This window comes from Phodopus roborovskii, unplaced genomic scaffold (genome assembly GCF_943737965.1).
Source record: "Phodopus roborovskii unplaced genomic scaffold, PHOROB, whole genome shotgun sequence".
Taxonomy (NCBI): Eukaryota; Metazoa; Chordata; class Mammalia; order Rodentia; family Cricetidae; genus Phodopus; species Phodopus roborovskii.
In genome coordinates, this window is record NW_026126433.1 from 42,025,464 (window position 1) to 42,043,219 (window position 17,756).

At 46.5% G+C, this 17,756-nt stretch overlaps 2 protein-coding genes across 4 annotated transcripts; both read left to right on the forward strand.

The window, feature by feature from the left end:
* The first annotated feature begins 410 nt into the window (after positions 1 to 410).
* On the forward strand, positions 411 to 9,524 carry Usf1 (upstream transcription factor 1). Of its 3 annotated transcripts, none has more exons than XM_051186276.1 (11): positions 411 to 575; positions 4,508 to 4,600; positions 5,286 to 5,335; positions 5,475 to 5,590; positions 5,921 to 6,022; positions 7,206 to 7,401; positions 7,818 to 7,905; positions 8,016 to 8,074; positions 8,200 to 8,294; positions 8,496 to 8,624; positions 8,792 to 9,524. In XM_051186276.1, exons 2-11 carry the CDS (start codon positions 4,593 to 4,595, stop codon positions 8,879 to 8,881), a joined length of 933 nt encoding a protein of 310 aa, XP_051042233.1. In that variant the 5' UTR covers positions 411 to 575; positions 4,508 to 4,592; the 3' UTR covers positions 8,882 to 9,524. The 3 variants fall into 3 exon arrangements, with proteins under 3 accessions (XP_051042233.1, XP_051042234.1, XP_051042235.1); XM_051186277.1 differs by lacking the exon at positions 411 to 575 and adding an exon at positions 1,047 to 1,198; XM_051186278.1 differs by lacking the exons at positions 411 to 575; positions 4,508 to 4,600 and having other exon boundaries at positions 5,280 to 5,335; positions 5,475 to 5,559.
* Positions 9,525 to 9,601: 77 nt separating this feature from the next.
* Tstd1 (thiosulfate sulfurtransferase like domain containing 1) lies at positions 9,602 to 11,129 on the forward strand. The gene is made up of 4 exons (XM_051186280.1): positions 9,602 to 9,908; positions 10,097 to 10,219; positions 10,720 to 10,882; positions 10,970 to 11,129. Exons 1-4 carry the CDS (start codon positions 9,845 to 9,847, stop codon positions 11,019 to 11,021), a joined length of 402 nt encoding a protein of 133 aa, XP_051042237.1. The 5' UTR covers positions 9,602 to 9,844; the 3' UTR covers positions 11,022 to 11,129.
* Positions 11,130 to 17,756: the final 6,627 nt, after the last annotated feature.

The window sequence follows — 17,756 nt, forward strand, 5'->3', positions numbered from 1 at the left end:
CCCTGAATGAGAAAAATGGGAATCAAAACTGTCACATGAGCCTCGGAAAGAATGGAAAATATGAGGTCTTTGGGGATTGCTGACGCTAGTACAAAGGAATATACCCAGATCTACATATGGCCAGAAATGTCCCAATGTCCACTTGAAAACCCCTTAAAATGATGCCCTTATCCAAGATGGCGTTCCAAATTGCCCTTGTTAAAGATGGCCCCTACTTCCTTTCAGTGAAACCAAAAAGGCTCCGCCTAGCACCAAGATGGAAGTACAATTTAGTCGTTTTTTTTTTTTTTTTTTCTGGTTCTTGCTGAAAACAGCAAGAACTCTACTGCTTCTCTTGGGGCCTGTAAAAACTCACATACCCACGTCGGCTTTAGCGCGCATCCAGATTTGAACCGAACGGAAATGGGGAGGTTCTGGAGCCGTCAGTAGGCAGGGCGGGCCGAGGAGACACTTCCGCCCCTCACCAACATGGCGGCAAGCTGCGACTGCGCATGAGCAGCTGTCTATGGAGAGACCTAGATCCAAAGAGAGAGAACGCTGCCGGGGGAAATCGGCGACTAAAGCGGCCTGGGTCGGTGAGTGCGTAGGAGCCAGCCAGGGTCTGGGGACCAGGTGGAGCGTCGAGGCGGGGCAGCCTGGCTTTGCTTCGTTTTCTCCGGGCAGGCAGCGCCGCGGGACGAAGCCTTTGTTTTGGGGGAGGGGGCCGTGCCTGGCTCTTTATCTCCTGTCCTGCTTTGTGGGCCGAGCTCGCTCCCGGGTGCGAAGTGCACAGGTCCCACCCTCCCGCGGTGCCCCTCCGCGGGCCGCAGCTGCCAGCCGCAGGCCTGGGGAGGACCCCGGCGTCCTTTCCTGTCTCCTTTGCGGAGCAGCTGGGGCGCGGGGCGAGCGGGGCTGGGCCGACGGGGTCACCGCGCGGGCTTCGGGGCTCGCGCCTGGAGGGCGCTCCGCTCCCCGAGCGCCTCCCCTAAGTTGGTGGGCCTGCAGGGAGACGCCTGGTTCTCAGGCAAGGTCCCGGCGCCTGGATTCTTTCAGAACTTGATCTCTTTTCTTTTGGCCTTTGGCCTTTGCGTCCGTGCTTGGCGAGGGCGTTTGCTTGGCCCTCCTTTTGAGCGTGCAAACCACAACATCCTATGCTGATTTCCGTGTCACATATTCTTAATGCTGAGGAAACGCTTCCGGATGTACAACCAAGATTTGAGTAAGTAGCCTAACGCCGTTGCTGGGTGGCCTCAGAAGTTGCTCTGTCTGACAGCTGTGGGCTATGCACTTGCTTCCTGTGCGTTGCCTTCTCTTCATTGCCTGCTCATGCAGGTCATGCAACAAGCTTTGGAGGGGCTCTTCCTCCTGGCGTTTTGAGGATGGGAGACCTAGGTGGTCCCTAAAAACTGGTGCTGCCTCCCTTTGCAACATTACTTTGGACGGTCAGTTTCACTTTCAATTCCTTTTTGTTATTTTTGTTACCATTTTCTTTCCTCGCGGGCTTTCCAAGGCTTATCCACTAAACAAAGATATTCTTTGGATTAGAAAGGTTTGGAGGATTGTATGGGTGGAAAATTTACAAAAAATCTTGCCCTTTCTTGTTGAGATTATTTTATTGCTTTGTACTGTGCAGCTGTTTCTTTCTGGAGGCATCTGTCTGCTCAGTTCTTTGTTTTTCTGTTCTCTGGCGGGGTGTCAAGAGTCCTAAGGCAGAAACATTGTAGATGGATTCCTCCCCCATTGTCTTTTTCTCCTGCAGAACCCTGAGCCTGGATTTTTTCCCCCTTCCTCCTGAGGCTTAGTTGATTTGGAGTTGTCATGGCAACATTTTAGTAACTGTGTTTCTCTACAGGAAGCCTTGATGAATAAAATAAAGGCGCCTTGAATATGATGCACTTGGGCTTTAGAGTTTGTAACAGATGCTGTAAATTTGAACTCCCCCAAAACAAGATCCCTGATAGTAGAATCTTGCCCAAGAGCGAAATCTAGGTTTTGTGGTTACTGATGGTTTTCCAATGGCAAAAAGAGGGTTCCAGCTTTTCCCTTTTGATGTTGAGGACTGGAATTTCTTTGTTGTTGTTTTATTTTGAGACAGGATCTCTCTTTACATACCCTTAGCTGTCTTAGAACTCAATATGTAGATCAGGCCAGCCTGAAATTCAGAGATCCACCTGTTTCTGCCTCCTGAGTGCTGGAACTAAAGGACCAAAACGCCTGGTGAGGTTTTTCAAGACAAGGTTTCTCTGTGTAGTCCTGGCTGTCCTGGAACTCACTCTGTAGACCATGCTGGCCTCTAACTCAGAGATCTGCCTGCTTCTGTCTCCCTAGTGCTGTGGTATTAAAGGTGTGTGCCACCACCGCCCTGCTTAGAATTCTTTATTATACAGTTTGTGTCTAAGAAGCATCAGGGACCATGGTAAGTATTCTTTGATAGTGGTGGTCTAAACATGGCCCTAGCTATAATAACCTTAGTAATAATCTATAATTGCCTCAGTAATGCACCTTGAAACACATTATTTCTCAGGCTTCTGGTATAATTATCTCCTTCCCCTCTTGGAGGTGGAATGAATGTGGAGGAGAAGCTAGGCAGTGGCAGTGCGAGCCAACATACAGGGAGGCAGAAACAGGCAGAATTTCTGAGCTGGAGGACAGCCTGGTCTACAAGTGAGTTCCAGGACATCCGGAGCTACACAGAGAAACCCTGTTTTAACTAAAACCTAAATAAATAAATAGATAGGTGTAAAGAACATTATTTAAACTCTTTCTTTTGAGACAAGGTTTCTCTGTAGCTCTAGATTGTAGCAGGCTTTCTTTGACTGCCAGCCTCCAAGTCATGACACAGAAATTAATATTAGTTATGACTGTTTGGCCTTATGCTTGTTTTTACTTTTTTATTTATCCTGTGTATCTTTTATACCGTGTATCTTAATCCCATTCATTTCCCCATCTGTTCAAATCTGCCCTGCACCCTACCCAAATAAAATAAAATTTCAGAGAAAAAAGGAGGGGAGGGAAAAAAATTAAAGGTCTCATCAAGGAAGCTGCAGTGTGACAGTGAATTATGCAGCAAACCCCTCCATATATCTTTACTTGCAAGCTTTCATTGCAAAGAGTCACTGGTCTGGCTCAAGACCTCTGGTTTCTGTTACCCTATCACTGCTAGCCCCTCACCACTGGAATTCCTCTTGGTTATCCTGCTGTCGCCCTGTGTTGTGGAAATCCTGCAGCTTTGGGTTTGTGGGTCAGGTTTTCATATGCTCCAGCAGATCATATGTCGGAGCTTATGCTTGCTTTTTGCTAGCTCTTATAACTTATTAACCTGTTTCTCCTCATCTACATTTTGCCTTGGAGCTTTTTACCTTTCTTTCATTCTGTGTCTCTTACTTTCCTGTTTCCTCTCTTTTGTCTGACAGTGCCTGACTTCTGGCCCTGGGCTGTCCTTCTCTTTCTCCCTTGTTTTCTCTTCTCCAAGCCTAGATCCTTCCTCCTACTTATTCTATCTGCCTGAAAACCCTGCCTATTCCTCTGTTGCCTAGCTATTGGCTGTTCAGCTTTTTATTTGACCAATCAGGTGCCTTAGGCAGGCATTATGAAACAGCAACACATCTTTACATAGTTAAACAAATGCTACACAGTTTTATATAGTTAAACAAATGCAACATAAGCAAATGTAACACATCTTTGCCTAGTTAAAGTAATAGTTCACATCGCTTGTCCTGTAGTCCAGGATGGCCTTGAACTCAGAGAAATCCTGCCTGCTTTTATCTCTCCAGTGCTGGGATTAAAGGCATGCACTGCTATTGTCCAGTGTTCTGAGCCATCTTAATAGCCTGACTTTTCTCTTTTGTTCAGAGGACAACCTTGGTGTGTCAGTCCTTGCCTTTCTACCTTACTGGAGACAGAGTTTCATTGCTGCATTTGCCACCCAGCTTTCAGAGATTCTCCTATCTCTGCTGTTCATCTGTCTTTTGAGGTATACTGTGACTTACAGATGCCCTCACTACTGCATCCCTTTCTTGTGTAGGTTTTAGAACTCAGGTGTCAGGCTTCCATTCCAAGAGCTTTTGCCCCTGAGTCATCTCCCCAGTTAATGGTGATTTTTGTTTGTTTGTTTTTGTAACAAGTTCTTAATAACCCAACCTGGTCTAAGACTTGCTTTGCAACCCAGGATGGCCTTAAATTCCCAATTCTTCTGCCTCCACCGTATTGGGATTATAGGCATGGGCAAGCACACCTGGTTCTTTTTCTCTCCAAGGTCTCATTCTGTAGCCAAAACTAGCCTCAAACTTAAACCAGTCCTCCTGTCTCATTCCCTTGAATATTAGGATTCCAGGAGTGAGCCACAATGTCTCATGAAGAGTTGCTTTTTGGTCATTGTGTGCCAGCCTTCGCCATTAGAATTGGGGAGTCAACTGTCCTTTGCAGATGACCGGCTTATTTTCCTGGCTTTGTCTTGGAGCCTATGTTCCAGAACTTGGAAAGCTATTCAGTTGCCTAGCCTCACTGTAAACTCTGTAATTTCCACCAGGATTTAGCACTCAGGCCTTTGAGTCAGGAGATACGAAGACTTCCAAAAAGAGACCAGTTCCTCGGATGAGCCCCCTCACAGAGAGATGAAGGGGTAAGTGAAGAAGTGGTATCTGGGATGAGAGAGAGATGGTTTTGAAGAACGCAAAATGGCTAAGAGTATTAGATCCAGGCAGAACGGGATTTGGGTCCCCCAGCTCCACCACTTACAGCTATGTGATTTTGGTTTCCTTTATTAAATTGCCCTATTGATTTCATGTGTCATTATTAGTATCAAGACAGTGTGCCAGGTGGTGCTTGGGAGGCAAAAGCAGGCTGATCTCTGAGTTTGAGGCCAGCCTAGTGTACAGAGTAAGTTCCAGGACAGCCAGGATGATACAGAGAAACCCTATCTTGAAAAAACCAAAAAGGAAAAAAAAAAAAAAAAAATGCTTATAGCCTAATGTCTATATACATGATAAATAGTTTACTAGTCTTTGTATTTATTTATTTGGCAGAATATATCTCTACATAGCCTGGCTCTTCTGGAACTATGTAAACCAGGTTGGCCTAAAAAAAAATCACAGAGATCCAACCTGCGTCTGTAGTGTGGAGATTTTAAAGGCATGCACCACCACGACTGGCAGTAATATCTGTTGTTTACTGACTGTTAAAACACTGTCATTATCTAACCTAACAACCTAAAGCCCGTTGTGAATGCTATTGAGTTTAGGAACCACGTTACTAAGCCAGTGAACTTCTCACATCTTCTCTTTGTGTTCTGTTTTTACCATACATAGGCAGCAGAAAACAGCTGAAACCGAAGAGGGGACAGTGCAGATTCAGGAAGGTGAATGCTAAATCATGACCAAGAGCCCATCATAGCCTCCCTCCTCCTTCAGCTGACTGGGCCATCTTTTAAATGACATGCAAGTAGAACAGGGAGAAAAGCAGTTAACTCAGAAAGTTCTTTGCCTCTTCTAATATAGGTGCAGTAGCTACTGGAGAGGACCCAACTAGTGTAGCTATCGCCAGCATCCAGTCAGCTGCTACTTTCCCTGATCCCAACGTCAAGTACGTCTTCCGAACTGAGAATGGGGGCCAGGTAAGGGAGGGGCCAGGTGGCTGCAGATGTTATCTGGGGTTGGGATCAAGGGAGGTGCTTGAACATATTCTGGGGAGCTGTGGCTTAGACAATAAGATGAAACTGTACTATTGGGATGAAATGTTAATAGGAGGCTAAGAGGCGAGATTGGTGTGGGATGGGTATGCTAAAGCCTCAAAATGAGGAAAGAAGGGACAAATAGCTGATTCTGTTTTTGAGAGACTCCTGGGACTCAGTCCAAAAGGCACTTTCTGAGAGGACTTAGGATTCTGGTACTTACTCTTATCTTATCTTCTCTTCCTACCCCTCCCCCTTCTCCATTGCTTCTAGGTGATGTACAGGGTGATCCAGGTGTCTGAGGGGCAGTTGGATGGCCAGACAGAGGGCACTGGCGCCATCAGTGGCTACCCTGCCACTCAGTCTATGACCCAGGTATGGGGGATAGGCTGGGAGAGGACTAGAGAGCTTTTAGCCATAAGAGAAACAAGGGAGCCAACAGGAAGGAGGGATGGGATTAGAATAGTGGGGGTGAATCTTGGGAGGCTTAACTCAAAGCACTTGGTTCAGATGTATTCAACATTTTGTCACTGAGACATGACACAGTCATCTACAGAGATTATGCCCATGAACCTTGCAATTGGGGCTTGAGAGATTGCTTAGCAGTTATGAGCACTTTTTGCTCTTTTTGTTTTTGTTTGTTTTTTCAAGACAGGGTTTCTCATATTGCTTTGGAGGCTGTCCTGGAACTCACTCTGTAGATGAGGCTGGCCTCAAACTCACAGGGATCTGCCTGCCTCTGCCTCCCAAGTGCTGGGATTAAAGGCATGCACCACCAACGCCCGGCTCACTTTTTGCTCTTTCAGAGGTCCTGAATAGCCAGGCTGTGGTGACACAGGCCTTTAATCCCAGCACTTGGGAGGCAGAGGCAGGCGGATCTCTGTGAGTTTGAGGCCAGCCTCGTCTACAGAGTGAGTTCTAGGACAGCCTCCAAAGCAATACAGAGAAACCTTGTCTAGAAAAACCAAAATAAAAAAAAAAGCAAAAACAGAGGACCCGAGTTCAGTTGTTAATATCTAGATGGTAGATCAGCCATCTGGTTTTAGGGTATCAAATACCCTCCTGACCTCCCCAGGCAGTAGGCACACACATAGTACACATGCATACATGCAGGCAAAATAGTCATACATACAAAAATAGATCTAAAAAATCCCCCACACAATTGTTTTTGTTTTCTTTTAAAGATTTATTTATTTACTGTGTACAGTGTCCTGCCTACATGTCAGAAGTGGGCACCAGATCTTATTACAGATGGTTGTGAGCCACCATGTAGTTGCTGGGAATTGAACTCAGGACCGCTGGAAGAGCAGCCAGTGCTCTTAACCTCTGAGCCATCTCTCTAGCCCCCACCCCCCCACAATTGAATTAAGAAAAAAAACCCACAACTCATATTTTAAGTAAGTGTATGTAGTTTTGTGTTGGGCTGCATTCATTGCTAACTTTGGGCACATGGCTCTCAGTGTTTCTCCTTCCTTGTGGTAAGAGATAGAAGCTTCAGGGTGACAGCATGGGAATGTGTCCCTGAATGACTGGACTGTGTTCTCATCTCCCTTCTCAGGCAGTGATCCAGGGTGCTTTCACCAGTGACGATGCAGTTGAGTCGGAGGGAACAGCTGCTGAAACACATTACACTTACTTTCCCAGCACTGCAGTGGGAGATGGGTCAGGGGGTACCACGTCTGGAAGTACAACTGCTGTTGTTACCACCCAGGGTTCAGAGGCACTACTGGGCCAGGCAACCCCTCCCAGCACTGGTAAGATACTACAAGGACGGCAGCTAGTAGGGCTAGGATGGGGGATGTGTGTGCGGGTGGGCTCTGGACCTTAGTGCTTGACTATTAGTAATTAGTAAGATGAGGGTTGCCTGGCAGCGGCAGTGGCAGTGGTGAACCCACGCACTTGGGAAACAGCCTGATTTACAGAGTGAATTGCAGTACAGCCAAAGCTTTACAGAAAAACAGTGTCCAACCCCCCCATCCCCACTACCTCCACCCCCCACACACACACGAGAGAGAGAGAGAGAGAGAGAGAGAGAGAGAGAGAATTAGGGCATATAGTGGGCCTGAGCTGCTCTACTAGCAGATGGGAGCATGTTCTCAAATGAGTCCTAAGGCCTTGGTGAGGGTCCTAGTCCCAAGTCCTGACAAAAACCTAACTCACATCTCCACAGGTCAGTTCTTTGTGATGATGTCACCACAAGAAGTATTGCAGGGAGGGAGCCAGCGTTCAATTGCCCCCAGGACCCACCCTTATTCCCCGTGAGTGGCCTTGTCTCTTCTTAGTTATTTTGAGTGATTTTAATGCCTGCGAAATCCTGTGTAATTCCTCACCCTAAACAGTCTTTTTTCTTTCTGGATTCTACTGTCAGGAAGTCTGAGGCTCCCAGGACAACTCGAGATGAGAAGCGAAGGGCTCAACATAATGAAGGTAGGGGACATCCAGATGTGAAGCCAGGAGCAACCGAAGTAGATTTGGGAACTGTGGTGATGTGTGAGGGGAGGAAGGGCTGCTCATTTTTCACTGAGTCATTTTGTCCTCCATTTGCCCCACAGTGGAGCGCCGTCGCCGGGACAAGATCAACAACTGGATTGTGCAGCTGTCCAAAATCATCCCAGACTGCTCTATGGAGAGCACCAAGTCTGGCCAGGTCATGGAAAGACCCTGGTAGCAGGGAGGGGGCTAAAGTTGTGTCTCCTGGAATTGTTTTCAGAGTCCCTTTTTCACAATATTCTCTGAGATCGTGTATCACCATTCTGAGGGGAAACAGGCTGAAAGTATGAATGTGCTCTTGGGAGGTAAGCGAAGTGTTTTAAGCCTTTGTCCTCATTTTGTTGACTTTGTCTTGTAGAGTAAAGGTGGAATCCTATCCAAAGCCTGCGATTATATCCAGGAGCTGCGGCAGAGCAACCACCGGTTGTCTGAAGAATTGCAGGGGTTAGATCAACTGCAGCTAGACAATGATGTGCTTCGACAACAGGTCAGACAAATGCCAGGCAGGCCCCATGGCAGCCCAGTACACACTGACCCAGTTTGAATTCCCTAGAAAACACTTCACATTGCCCTCAGCACTGGGTGTGTGACTAAGTTTGTGGCAATATCAATTTTTTTCCCTGTCATTTCCCTTATTGCCTCCTCTCTGTGCAGGTGGAAGATCTTAAAAACAAGAACCTGCTTCTACGAGCTCAGTTACGGCACCATGGATTAGAGGTCGTCATCAAGAATGACAGCAACTAACTGTGGGGATTTGGGGGCTTTGGGCCCTAGAACTGCAGATAGCCCAGGAGCAACAGGCTAATAACCCCCTGCCCCTTTCCCTCACTGCCTACTTCTGGCATGGGACTGGGGGGAGTTTGGCAAGCTTGTCTTTGAACTGAGGCCCTGTGGTGTGGCAGTCTGCAGTGAGTGGTGGGAAACACAAAGTGGACATGTACTGACGTATTGCCTGCCCCCAATGTGTAGTCCCCGGGCCCTTGTGCTCCTTTTGCACATTGCATGTGCTGTATCCATCGACACTGGACACACTAAATCTGGGCTTGCCTTGTGCCTGCTTAGAGTGCCCAGCAGAGGGCCTGTGGACACTCTGTGGGTCTAGCACTGTCACTGGTTCTTCCTTGCCCTGGAGCAGAAGTTAAGATACGCACCTGATTACTCTGGGGAGCAGGCTTATATTCAAGAGGTTGGGAAGGATGCTAGGTGGCTGCTATCCCATGAATAGTAGAGAGGCCAGTGAGCAGCTGGGGCCTCTGCAGAAGTCTCTGAAGCCAGGGAGAAAGATAGGCAGGGGCTCACTGAGAGCCTTCCCTTCTAGGGATGGTTCTTTTTATTTCTTTTTCTTTTCTTTTCTTTTTTTTTTAAGATAAAATTGTTTAGAGCCACAGATTGTCTGTTTTCCTTCTTTTGTGGGGCTCTGAGGGAAGGAGAGATACATATTACCCTTTGACCAGTAAGGGCTGGGTCAACCTTTGGGTGGGTGGGGTGCTGCTATTCCTATACTCATTACCCAGAGTCCTGGTACCTGTGCCAAACCTGGATGTCATTTCCGGCCTACACTGGGCAGCTGTTAAAGGTTTCAACTGTGGGCTGGTGTTAAGAGTATCACCAAAAGGTGTTACTGGGGCACTGTGTGTGTGCCAGCCAGAGGCCACACCTTTGCTTCCATTTCCGGTTTCCGTGGTTGGGCTCAGGGAGCAAGGGGAGATGTTTCGGGTTGCACTCCTGCGTCTCAGTCACACAACTGCTGCTGCTGGCACCATGACTGGAGGTACCGGAGAAGGACGTGGGGGTGAGGTTGAATATGCTGGTCCCCTGGGTAGAGTTGTCTGTGGAGAGAGGAGCACAGGGTGTGCTCATAAGCAGCTCCACTGGGTGGGAAGCTCGCAGGGAGGGCGCACAAGCCACAGGCATTTTGTGATCCCCCAGCCCTCAGTTCTTCCCTGTCCTCTTTCTCAGTGCCTACAGTCTCGTTCCCTGAACTGCGGTCACTCCTAGCCTCAGGCAGGGCCCGGCTCTTCGATGTTCGATCCCGGGAGGAGGCAGAAGCTGGTACCATCCCCGGGGCACTCAACATCCCTGGTAGAGGATTTCTTGTGTTGGCAAAGGGACAGTCCACGATGGTCTTAGCTAAAGGGGCCCCATTTAGGGTAGGGACGATAGGGGTGGCCTTTTATTTGCTCAAGCCAGTGCTCGGGTTTCCCAGAGAAAAGCTGAATGGAGAATCCTGGCAGTGGAACTAGCTTATCCAGTTTGAGGGGATAACAGGCAGGCAGAGGGGCAGCTCAGCAGCTATATTATACTTGCCTTGCCTGAAGCTGGATTCCTTAATCCACCTGCTCCTCTACTGCCTCCTTAGAACTGACTCAAAGTGGCTGGCTGTGCTTCTGGCCTAACTTCCTGCACTGGTAGCTGTGGGGGTGTGGGGTGGCCGCCACACGTTTGGACAATCTCTGCAGATTGTGTGCTGGGTGGTCGCCACACATCTGGACAATCTCTACAGACTGGCCAGGACTCTACTCCTTTACACTCATATTGTGAACCCCAACGTGCCACTGGCTCTCCATTTTGTCCTCTCTCAGTGTCTGAGTTGGAAATTGCCTTGACCATGGACCCAGCTGCTTTCCAAGCTTTGTACAGTGCTGAGAAGCCAACGCTTGAAGACAAGAATCTTATTTTCTTCTGTCAGATGGGCAAGCGGGGCTCCCAGGCCACACAGCTGGCACAAGGTCTTGGATACACAGGGTATGACAAGGTGTAAGGCTTGCTAACTGGGAACTGACTGGGGACTGCCTACTGGACCTGTTCCTTCAGCACTCTTTTTCTCCACAGGGCTCGACACTATGCTGGAGCCTATAAGGAATGGCTGGAGAAAGAGGGCTAGGTAGAAGGCTTAGTTTTTGTGACACTTCTCATGACACCTTGCTGGGTTGGGCAAAGTCCTTGTCTTGCTTTGCACATAAGAAACTCAAATAAAGAGCATTTAACCCAGTATTAGAAGCATTTAATTCGTCAGGTGAACAAAAAATGGTTTCCAGTATTAATCTAGTTCTCAGTGTTTTCTCAGGATCCTTGTCCAGGCCTGTGTTCCCTATCACCCAATTAAAGCAGTTTGTTGAATAATTGAAGGTGACCTAGGACAGCAGTTTCCAGACCAGAATGCACGTCAAATAATCACCTAATAGCTTTAAAAAAATCTTGGAGCTAGGTGTGTTCAGTCCCAGCTACTTGGGAAGCTGAACCTAGGAGTTCAGTTCCTGGCCAGTCTGGGTAACATGGCAAGACTGAGACAGTCTTACTAAACCCAAAGCTCATGGATTTGGCCAGGCCTGTTGGCTGGCCACTGAGCTTCAGGAATTCACCTGTCTTTGTCCCCCAAGGGCTAGAATTACAGGCACATGTTATCACCCCTGGCTTTTTACATGGATTCTGGGGATCTGAATGCAGGTCCTCAGTATTTTGCAACAAGCTCTCTTGCCAGTCCTAATGCAAAAATATTTTAGCCAGGTGTGGTGATATACACCTGTAAGTTCTGCTCTTGGGCAGAGGTAGTGGCAGCATGAATTCTTTGGGTTCTAGTCTGGGCTGGGCTACACCGAGTTCTGGGCCAGCCTGGCTATCTGGTTTCTATGCAGCCATGGTAACATAGCAAGACCCTGTCCCAAAAGAGAGCTGCTGGTTGTGGTGGTGTACACCTTTAATTCCAGCACTGGGAGGCAGAGGAAGCTGGATCTACAGGAGTTTGAGACTGGCTTGGTTTGCATGGCGAGTTCTAGATCATCCAGGGCTACATAGTGAGACGCTATCTAAAAAGAACACAATCAGAAGATGAACAAAAACTCACATATGGGCTGGTGAGATGGGTCAACAACTAAAGGCTCTTGCCACTAGGCTTTATGACACAGTTCAATCCTTAGGACCCAAAAGGTGGAAGGGAAGACAGACCAACTCTGCACATAACCCTCTGACCTCACATGTGCAACCTGTGCCCATACAGACACAAAATAAATATAATGCACTTTTATAAAGTAGTCCTTGGGGCTGGAGAAATTGTTCAGCAATTAAGAGCACTGAGCTCTTAAACAATTAAAAGTTCTTCTGGGGCTGGAGAGATGGTTCAGAGGTTTAGAGCACTGGCTACTCTTGTAGAGGTCCTGAGTTCAATTCCCAGCAACCACATGGTGGCTCACAACCATCTGTAATGAGATCTGGTGCCCTCTTCTGGCCTGCAGGGATACATGCAGGAAGAACGATGTATACATAATAAATCTTCTTCCAGAATATCTGGGTGTGATTCTCAGCACTCCATACAGGAGCTTGACTGTCACTCCAGTCCCACGGGATCTGATGCTCTCTTCTGGCTTCCTCAGTTAGTAGAAACACACGTGGTGGTATGTGGTGCACAGACAAAACACCATACACATAGAATGCAATTAAAATTTTTAAAAATTGCAGGGCAGTGGTGGCACACACCTTTGACCCCAGTACCAGACCAGCCTCACCTACACAATGAGTTCCAGGACAGCCAGAGATACACAGAGAAACCCTGTTATGAAAAGCAAAATAATACCCACCCACCCCCAAATTTATTTATTTTTATGATTCCTTTATCTAGAAGAGCAGGCTGGCTGGATGGGAACCCAATTTTCTGCTTTTTATCAAGTGCTTAAAACAATTTATCAGACATTTCCTGTTTTCTTTGCTTTTACGATTACTTCCTTTTCCTCTGCTCTCCCACCCACCTGGATTTTCCAGCCTCAGACACTGCCCCAGCCTACTTTCTCCTGGCTACTTGAGTTTCCACAGACATCTTTTGAGTTTGGTTTTCCTTTGCACATGGTCTCCTGGTGCTTCACTCCTGAGCCCCTCCCAGCCCAAGTATGGAGGTAAGTGGTGTTCACCTCAGGGTCTGGTAAATGGCAAGTGTCAGAGAGTGTGTGTGTGTCCCACAAACCCAATCTCTGACTCTGAAATAGACTGGAAAATCTCCCCTGGGTTTAATTCTTCTCCTCATGAGTTGACATACCCCTCACATTACCTTTATTATAGATCATAGTATTTTTTTATGATTACAATTATTGAGACACAATTTACTTGCAACAAAATACAGTTGTATAAATGCTTAATTTATTGAAGGATTTGTTTGTTTTTGACAAACTAAACATATATAGTCTCATATACCTTAAACCTTTTAATTTAATTTAGATTTTGAAGACAAGGTCTCTTGTAGTTGAGTTGGATTCCAGACATTCCTGTCTCCACTTCCTGACTGTTGTAACATCATGTGTTGTGCCCAGGGCTGAATCCAGCCCGAAGATTTTTATTTATTTTTTGTTTTTTCAAAACTGGGGGTTTTTCTGTGTAGTCCTGGCTGTTCTGGAACTGGATTTGTAGACCAGGCTGGCCTCAAACTCACAGAGATCCTCCTGCTTCTGCCTCCCAAGTGCTGGGATTAAAGGCATGTGCCACCAATACCTAGCCCAAAGGTTGTTTTAAAAAGCATTATAGGCTGGTAGAATGGTTCAGAGGATAAAGGCACTTGAGTGCTTCTGAGACAACCTGAGTTCAATTCCCAAGACCCACAGGGTAAAAGAAGAGAAGCAACTCTTGCAAGTGTCCTCTGTCCTACACACACATACATAAATAAATGTAATTTCAAAAAGTGGGTTGTTTTGTTTTTTTTGAGTCAGGGTTTCCTTGTGTAGCTTTGGAGCCTGTCCTGGAACTAGGTCTTGTAGACCAGGTGGGCCTCAAACTTACAGAGATCTGCTTGCCTTTGCCTCCTGTGTGCTGAGATTTAAAGGAGTGAACCACCATGCCTGACTTGTACCCTTTCTTTACCTCAAACACCTTGAACATCAGTTCTCAATAGGTGTTTGTTGAGCCTTGCTAATCTACTGACCTTCAGAGTCTTCTAATTTCAGCCCTTCTGAAATGTGGCTGCCTGTCCCTGGAACTCACTCTGTAGAACAGGCTGGCCTCAAACTCACAGAGATCCACCTGCCTTTGCCCCCCTGCTCCCCCCTCCCCCAGTGCTGGAACTAAAGGTGTGCTCCGCCGCTCCGCTGCCACCACCACCCTCCCATCTAACTTTTTTTTTAACCAGCCAGAAAGTTGATAATTCATGGTAGGCCTTTGTTGCTTAGTGGCTGGAACATGTCTCATCCTGAGTCTTGGAGCAATCTGTGGTTCAGATTTGGCTTCACCCTGCCTTATCAAACTATCCTGCCAGTGCTTGTTCCCACCAGCCTGGTGTCCTCGGTGACTCCAACACACAATAGTCCTTTTTGACCCTGGCCTTCAATCATCATTTCTTCTGCTTGGGAAGCTTCCAGACCTTCAAACCCTCTGGATTTCATAAGAATTAGGAGAATGTACTTGGCAGGAGTTTTGCAGTTCTCCTCAAGAGGGTTTTTGAACTCAAGAAGGATGGAAAAATAGCAGATGAATATGTATAAATGGATTCCATGAAGGACACAGATGCTAAACAGTATGGTTCAAGCATAGACCTCTATGGTAACACCACACTGCACAATCACTTGCTTTTTTTTCTTAAAAAAAAAAAAAAAAAAAAAGGCATCACTAACATGCAGATGATAAAGTTTTACAAATGGATGTACTACTCATTTGACCCATACTATTTGGGACAGAAAATATACACTCTATGATTTCATAAAACATGGTCAGGCTTGCCCTGTGGCTAATTTTTGTTCATGGTCCACGACTACTTAAAAGGGGTATGTTGTCAGGTATGGTAGCACATACCTATAATTCTAGCAATGGGGAGGCTGAAACAGGAGGATAATATCAAGGCTAGCCTGGGATACCTACAGAATTCCTATTTCAAGAGGGATGGTTAATCTTGATGTTAACTTGACTTAAAATCATATGGGAGACATACCTCTAGGTACATCTGTGAGGTATGTCTTAATTGAGGTCCCTAAATGTGGACCCCTGGGCTGGGATCCAGGAGTGAACAAAAGGGAGAAGGCAAGCTGAGTACTAGCATCCATCTTTCTCTGCCTTGCAGAGACAGTGTGAGCAACTGCCACAGTTGGAGCTGTTCTCTCTACCATGCTTTCTCCAGCACAACAGACTGACTCAAACTCCTTCCAGGCTGGAGAAGATGCTCGCAGTGGTTAAGGGCATTGGCTGCTCTTCTAGAGGTCCTGAGTTCAATTCCCGGCAACCACAACCACCTTGAATGAGGTCTGGTGCCCTCTGTTGGTCTACAGAGCACATGCAGGGAGAAGACTATACATAATAAAATCTTAAACAAAACAAAACCTTTCCTTCCTTAGGTTGCTCTTGTCGGGTATTTTGTCACAGCAATAGGAAAAGTCATGCTCTACTTAGCACATTGTAAGTGGATAAACAGACAGGTTCCATACTTCGTATAATAGATGATATATATTTCTATGGATCAAAGGTTGAAAATATGGAAACTACCAAGAACCGTTTATTATCTTAAAGAGGTAAAGACATTCCTATGACTCAATACTAGAAACCATAGAAAAAGCTTATGGTGCAGGTGTGGTGGTGCTCACCTTTAATGCCAGCACTCCGTAAGTAGAGGCAGGAGAATGAGTTTGAGCCTAACTTAGTCTCTATAGTGAAATTTTATCAAAACCCAAAAAGTGTTGCAGTAGTGGCACAAGCCTTTAATCCTGGGAGGCAGATCCTTGAGTTTGAGGCCAGCCTGGTCTACAGAGCGAGTTCCAGGACAACCAGGGCTACACAAAGAAACCCTGTCTCCAAAACGACAACCACCACCACTAACCAACCAACCACCCAAAAAACAAAACAGAAACAAAAATCTGATGAAGTAAATCTAAACAACCAAGCAAAGTCTTGTGCACTGGTAAACTGGTAAACATGTGCATAGATACAAATCAGAAGGACAGCACATGGGAAATTTTCTATTTTGTCGGGGAGGATTTTGAGACAGGGTTTCTCTGTATTGCTTTGGAGCCTGTCCTGGCACTTGCTCTGTAGACCAGGCTGGCCTCAAACTCAGAGATCTGCCTGCTCTGCCTCCACCTCCCAAGTGCCAGGATTAAAGGCATGTGCCACCAATGCCTGGCTGAAAATTTCAACTAAGAGCATTCATAGGAGGGTTAATTAATTTACTACATAAAGAAAAAGACTATAGTTTGTATAAGGTTTGGGTGTCCCCTAATGGGCCATGTGTTGGACTTGGTCACCAGGATAGGTGACAGAAAGGTTCTACAGGTCTTTAACAACTAGGGCAGGGTGTAGTGGTGCCTTTAATCTTAGAACTTGAGATACAGAGGCAGGTGAATCTCTGAGTTTGAGGCCAGACTGGTCTACAGAGCAAATTCAAGGCCAGTCAGGGCTAAATAGTGAAACTGTATTTATTTATTTTTGTTTTGTTTGTTGAGACAGGGATTCTCTATGTAGCCCTGGCTGTCTTAGAACTTGCTCTGTAGACTAGGCTGGCCTCGAACTCAAGAGATCCACCTGACATCACTTCTTCATAATTACTGCCCACACACAAGGATCTGGATTCAAGTTCTCAGAGAACAAGTTAAAAAGCCAGGATTAGTTGTGTACACCTTTAACTTCAGTGCTGTGGTGGGTGGAGAAGGGGATCCTAGGGTTGGCTGGCTACTAGTCTGGCTGTAAGTTCAGTGAGAAACTCTATTTCAATAGAATAGAGTAGAGAGTGACAGAGCAGGACACCTAGTATCCTCCTCTGACTCAACATGTCAGTGAACATGGATACCTGCACGCATGCAAGCTCACACAATGGGGGGAGGAGAGGCTGACAGGAGATCCTTGAGTTACTGGAAACACTCAAAAGAGATTAAGGAATTTCTTGTATGCTTGCTTAGTGGTTTTTGGAGGTTGTCACAGGGGAAGCCTACCTCTATCCAGTCTCTGCATCATGGCTTGAGATGTGACTTTGCTTTGAATACATTTTTGCCATTGCCAACTGCCATGATTCAAGGTAACTCAGAAAGGACCCTGTAAGGAGTACATACCCCTTACGGGACCCAAAAGAATTTAGCTGTTGCCAGGCATTGGTGGTGCATGCCTTTAACCCCAGCACTTGGGAGGCAGAGGCAGCTGTCTCTGAGTTCGAGGCCAGCCTGGTCTACAGAGCCAGTGCCAGGGCAGGTTCCAAAACAAAACAATACAAAGAAACCCTGTCTCGAAAAACAAACAAAACAAAAATTAAGCTGTTATGCTGGAGAGATGGTTCAGCCGTTAAGAAGACTGGCAGTCCTTCCAGAAGTCCTGAGTTCAATTCCCAGCAACCTTGTGGTGGTTCACAAGCATCTGTAGTAGGATCTGATGCCCTCTTTTGGCTTAAAGGTTACAAGCAGATAGGGCACTCATACTCATACATTTTATATATATATATAGTTTTGTTGTTTTGAGACAGGGTTTCTTTGTAGTTTTGGAGGCTGTCCTGGAACTCAAGACCAGGCCAGCCTTGAACTCAGAGATCTGCATGCCTCTGCCTCCAGAGTGCTGGGATTAAAGGTGTGTGTCACCACTGTCACACTTTTTTTTTTAAAGAAAAGATTACCAGGGGCAAAGAATAATTAAACATTTTGTATAATGTCAGAGCACAATGGCTGGAAATTTCTAA

What these genes read in the sequence shown, in the direction of transcription:
- Usf1 (XM_051186276.1), top strand. An exon ending in CCACTCAGTCTATGACCCAG is followed by an intron (nt 6,023 to 7,205) that starts GTATGGGGGATA and finishes CTCCCTTCTCAG; the next exon opens with GCAGTGATCCAGGGTGCTTT. An exon ending in AGGACCCACCCTTATTCCCC is followed by an intron (nt 7,906 to 8,015) that starts GTGAGTGGCCTT and finishes TTCTACTGTCAG; the next exon opens with GAAGTCTGAGGCTCCCAGGA.
- Tstd1 (XM_051186280.1), top strand. Translation starts at nt 9,845, where the DNA reads ATGTTTCGGGTTGCACTCCTGCGTCTCAGTCACACAACTGCTGCTGCT. An exon ending in TGCTGGCACCATGACTGGAG is followed by an intron (nt 9,909 to 10,096) that starts GTACCGGAGAAG and finishes CCTCTTTCTCAG; the next exon opens with TGCCTACAGTCTCGTTCCCT. An exon ending in CGGGGCACTCAACATCCCTG is followed by an intron (nt 10,220 to 10,719) that starts GTAGAGGATTTC and finishes GTCCTCTCTCAG; the next exon opens with TGTCTGAGTTGGAAATTGCC.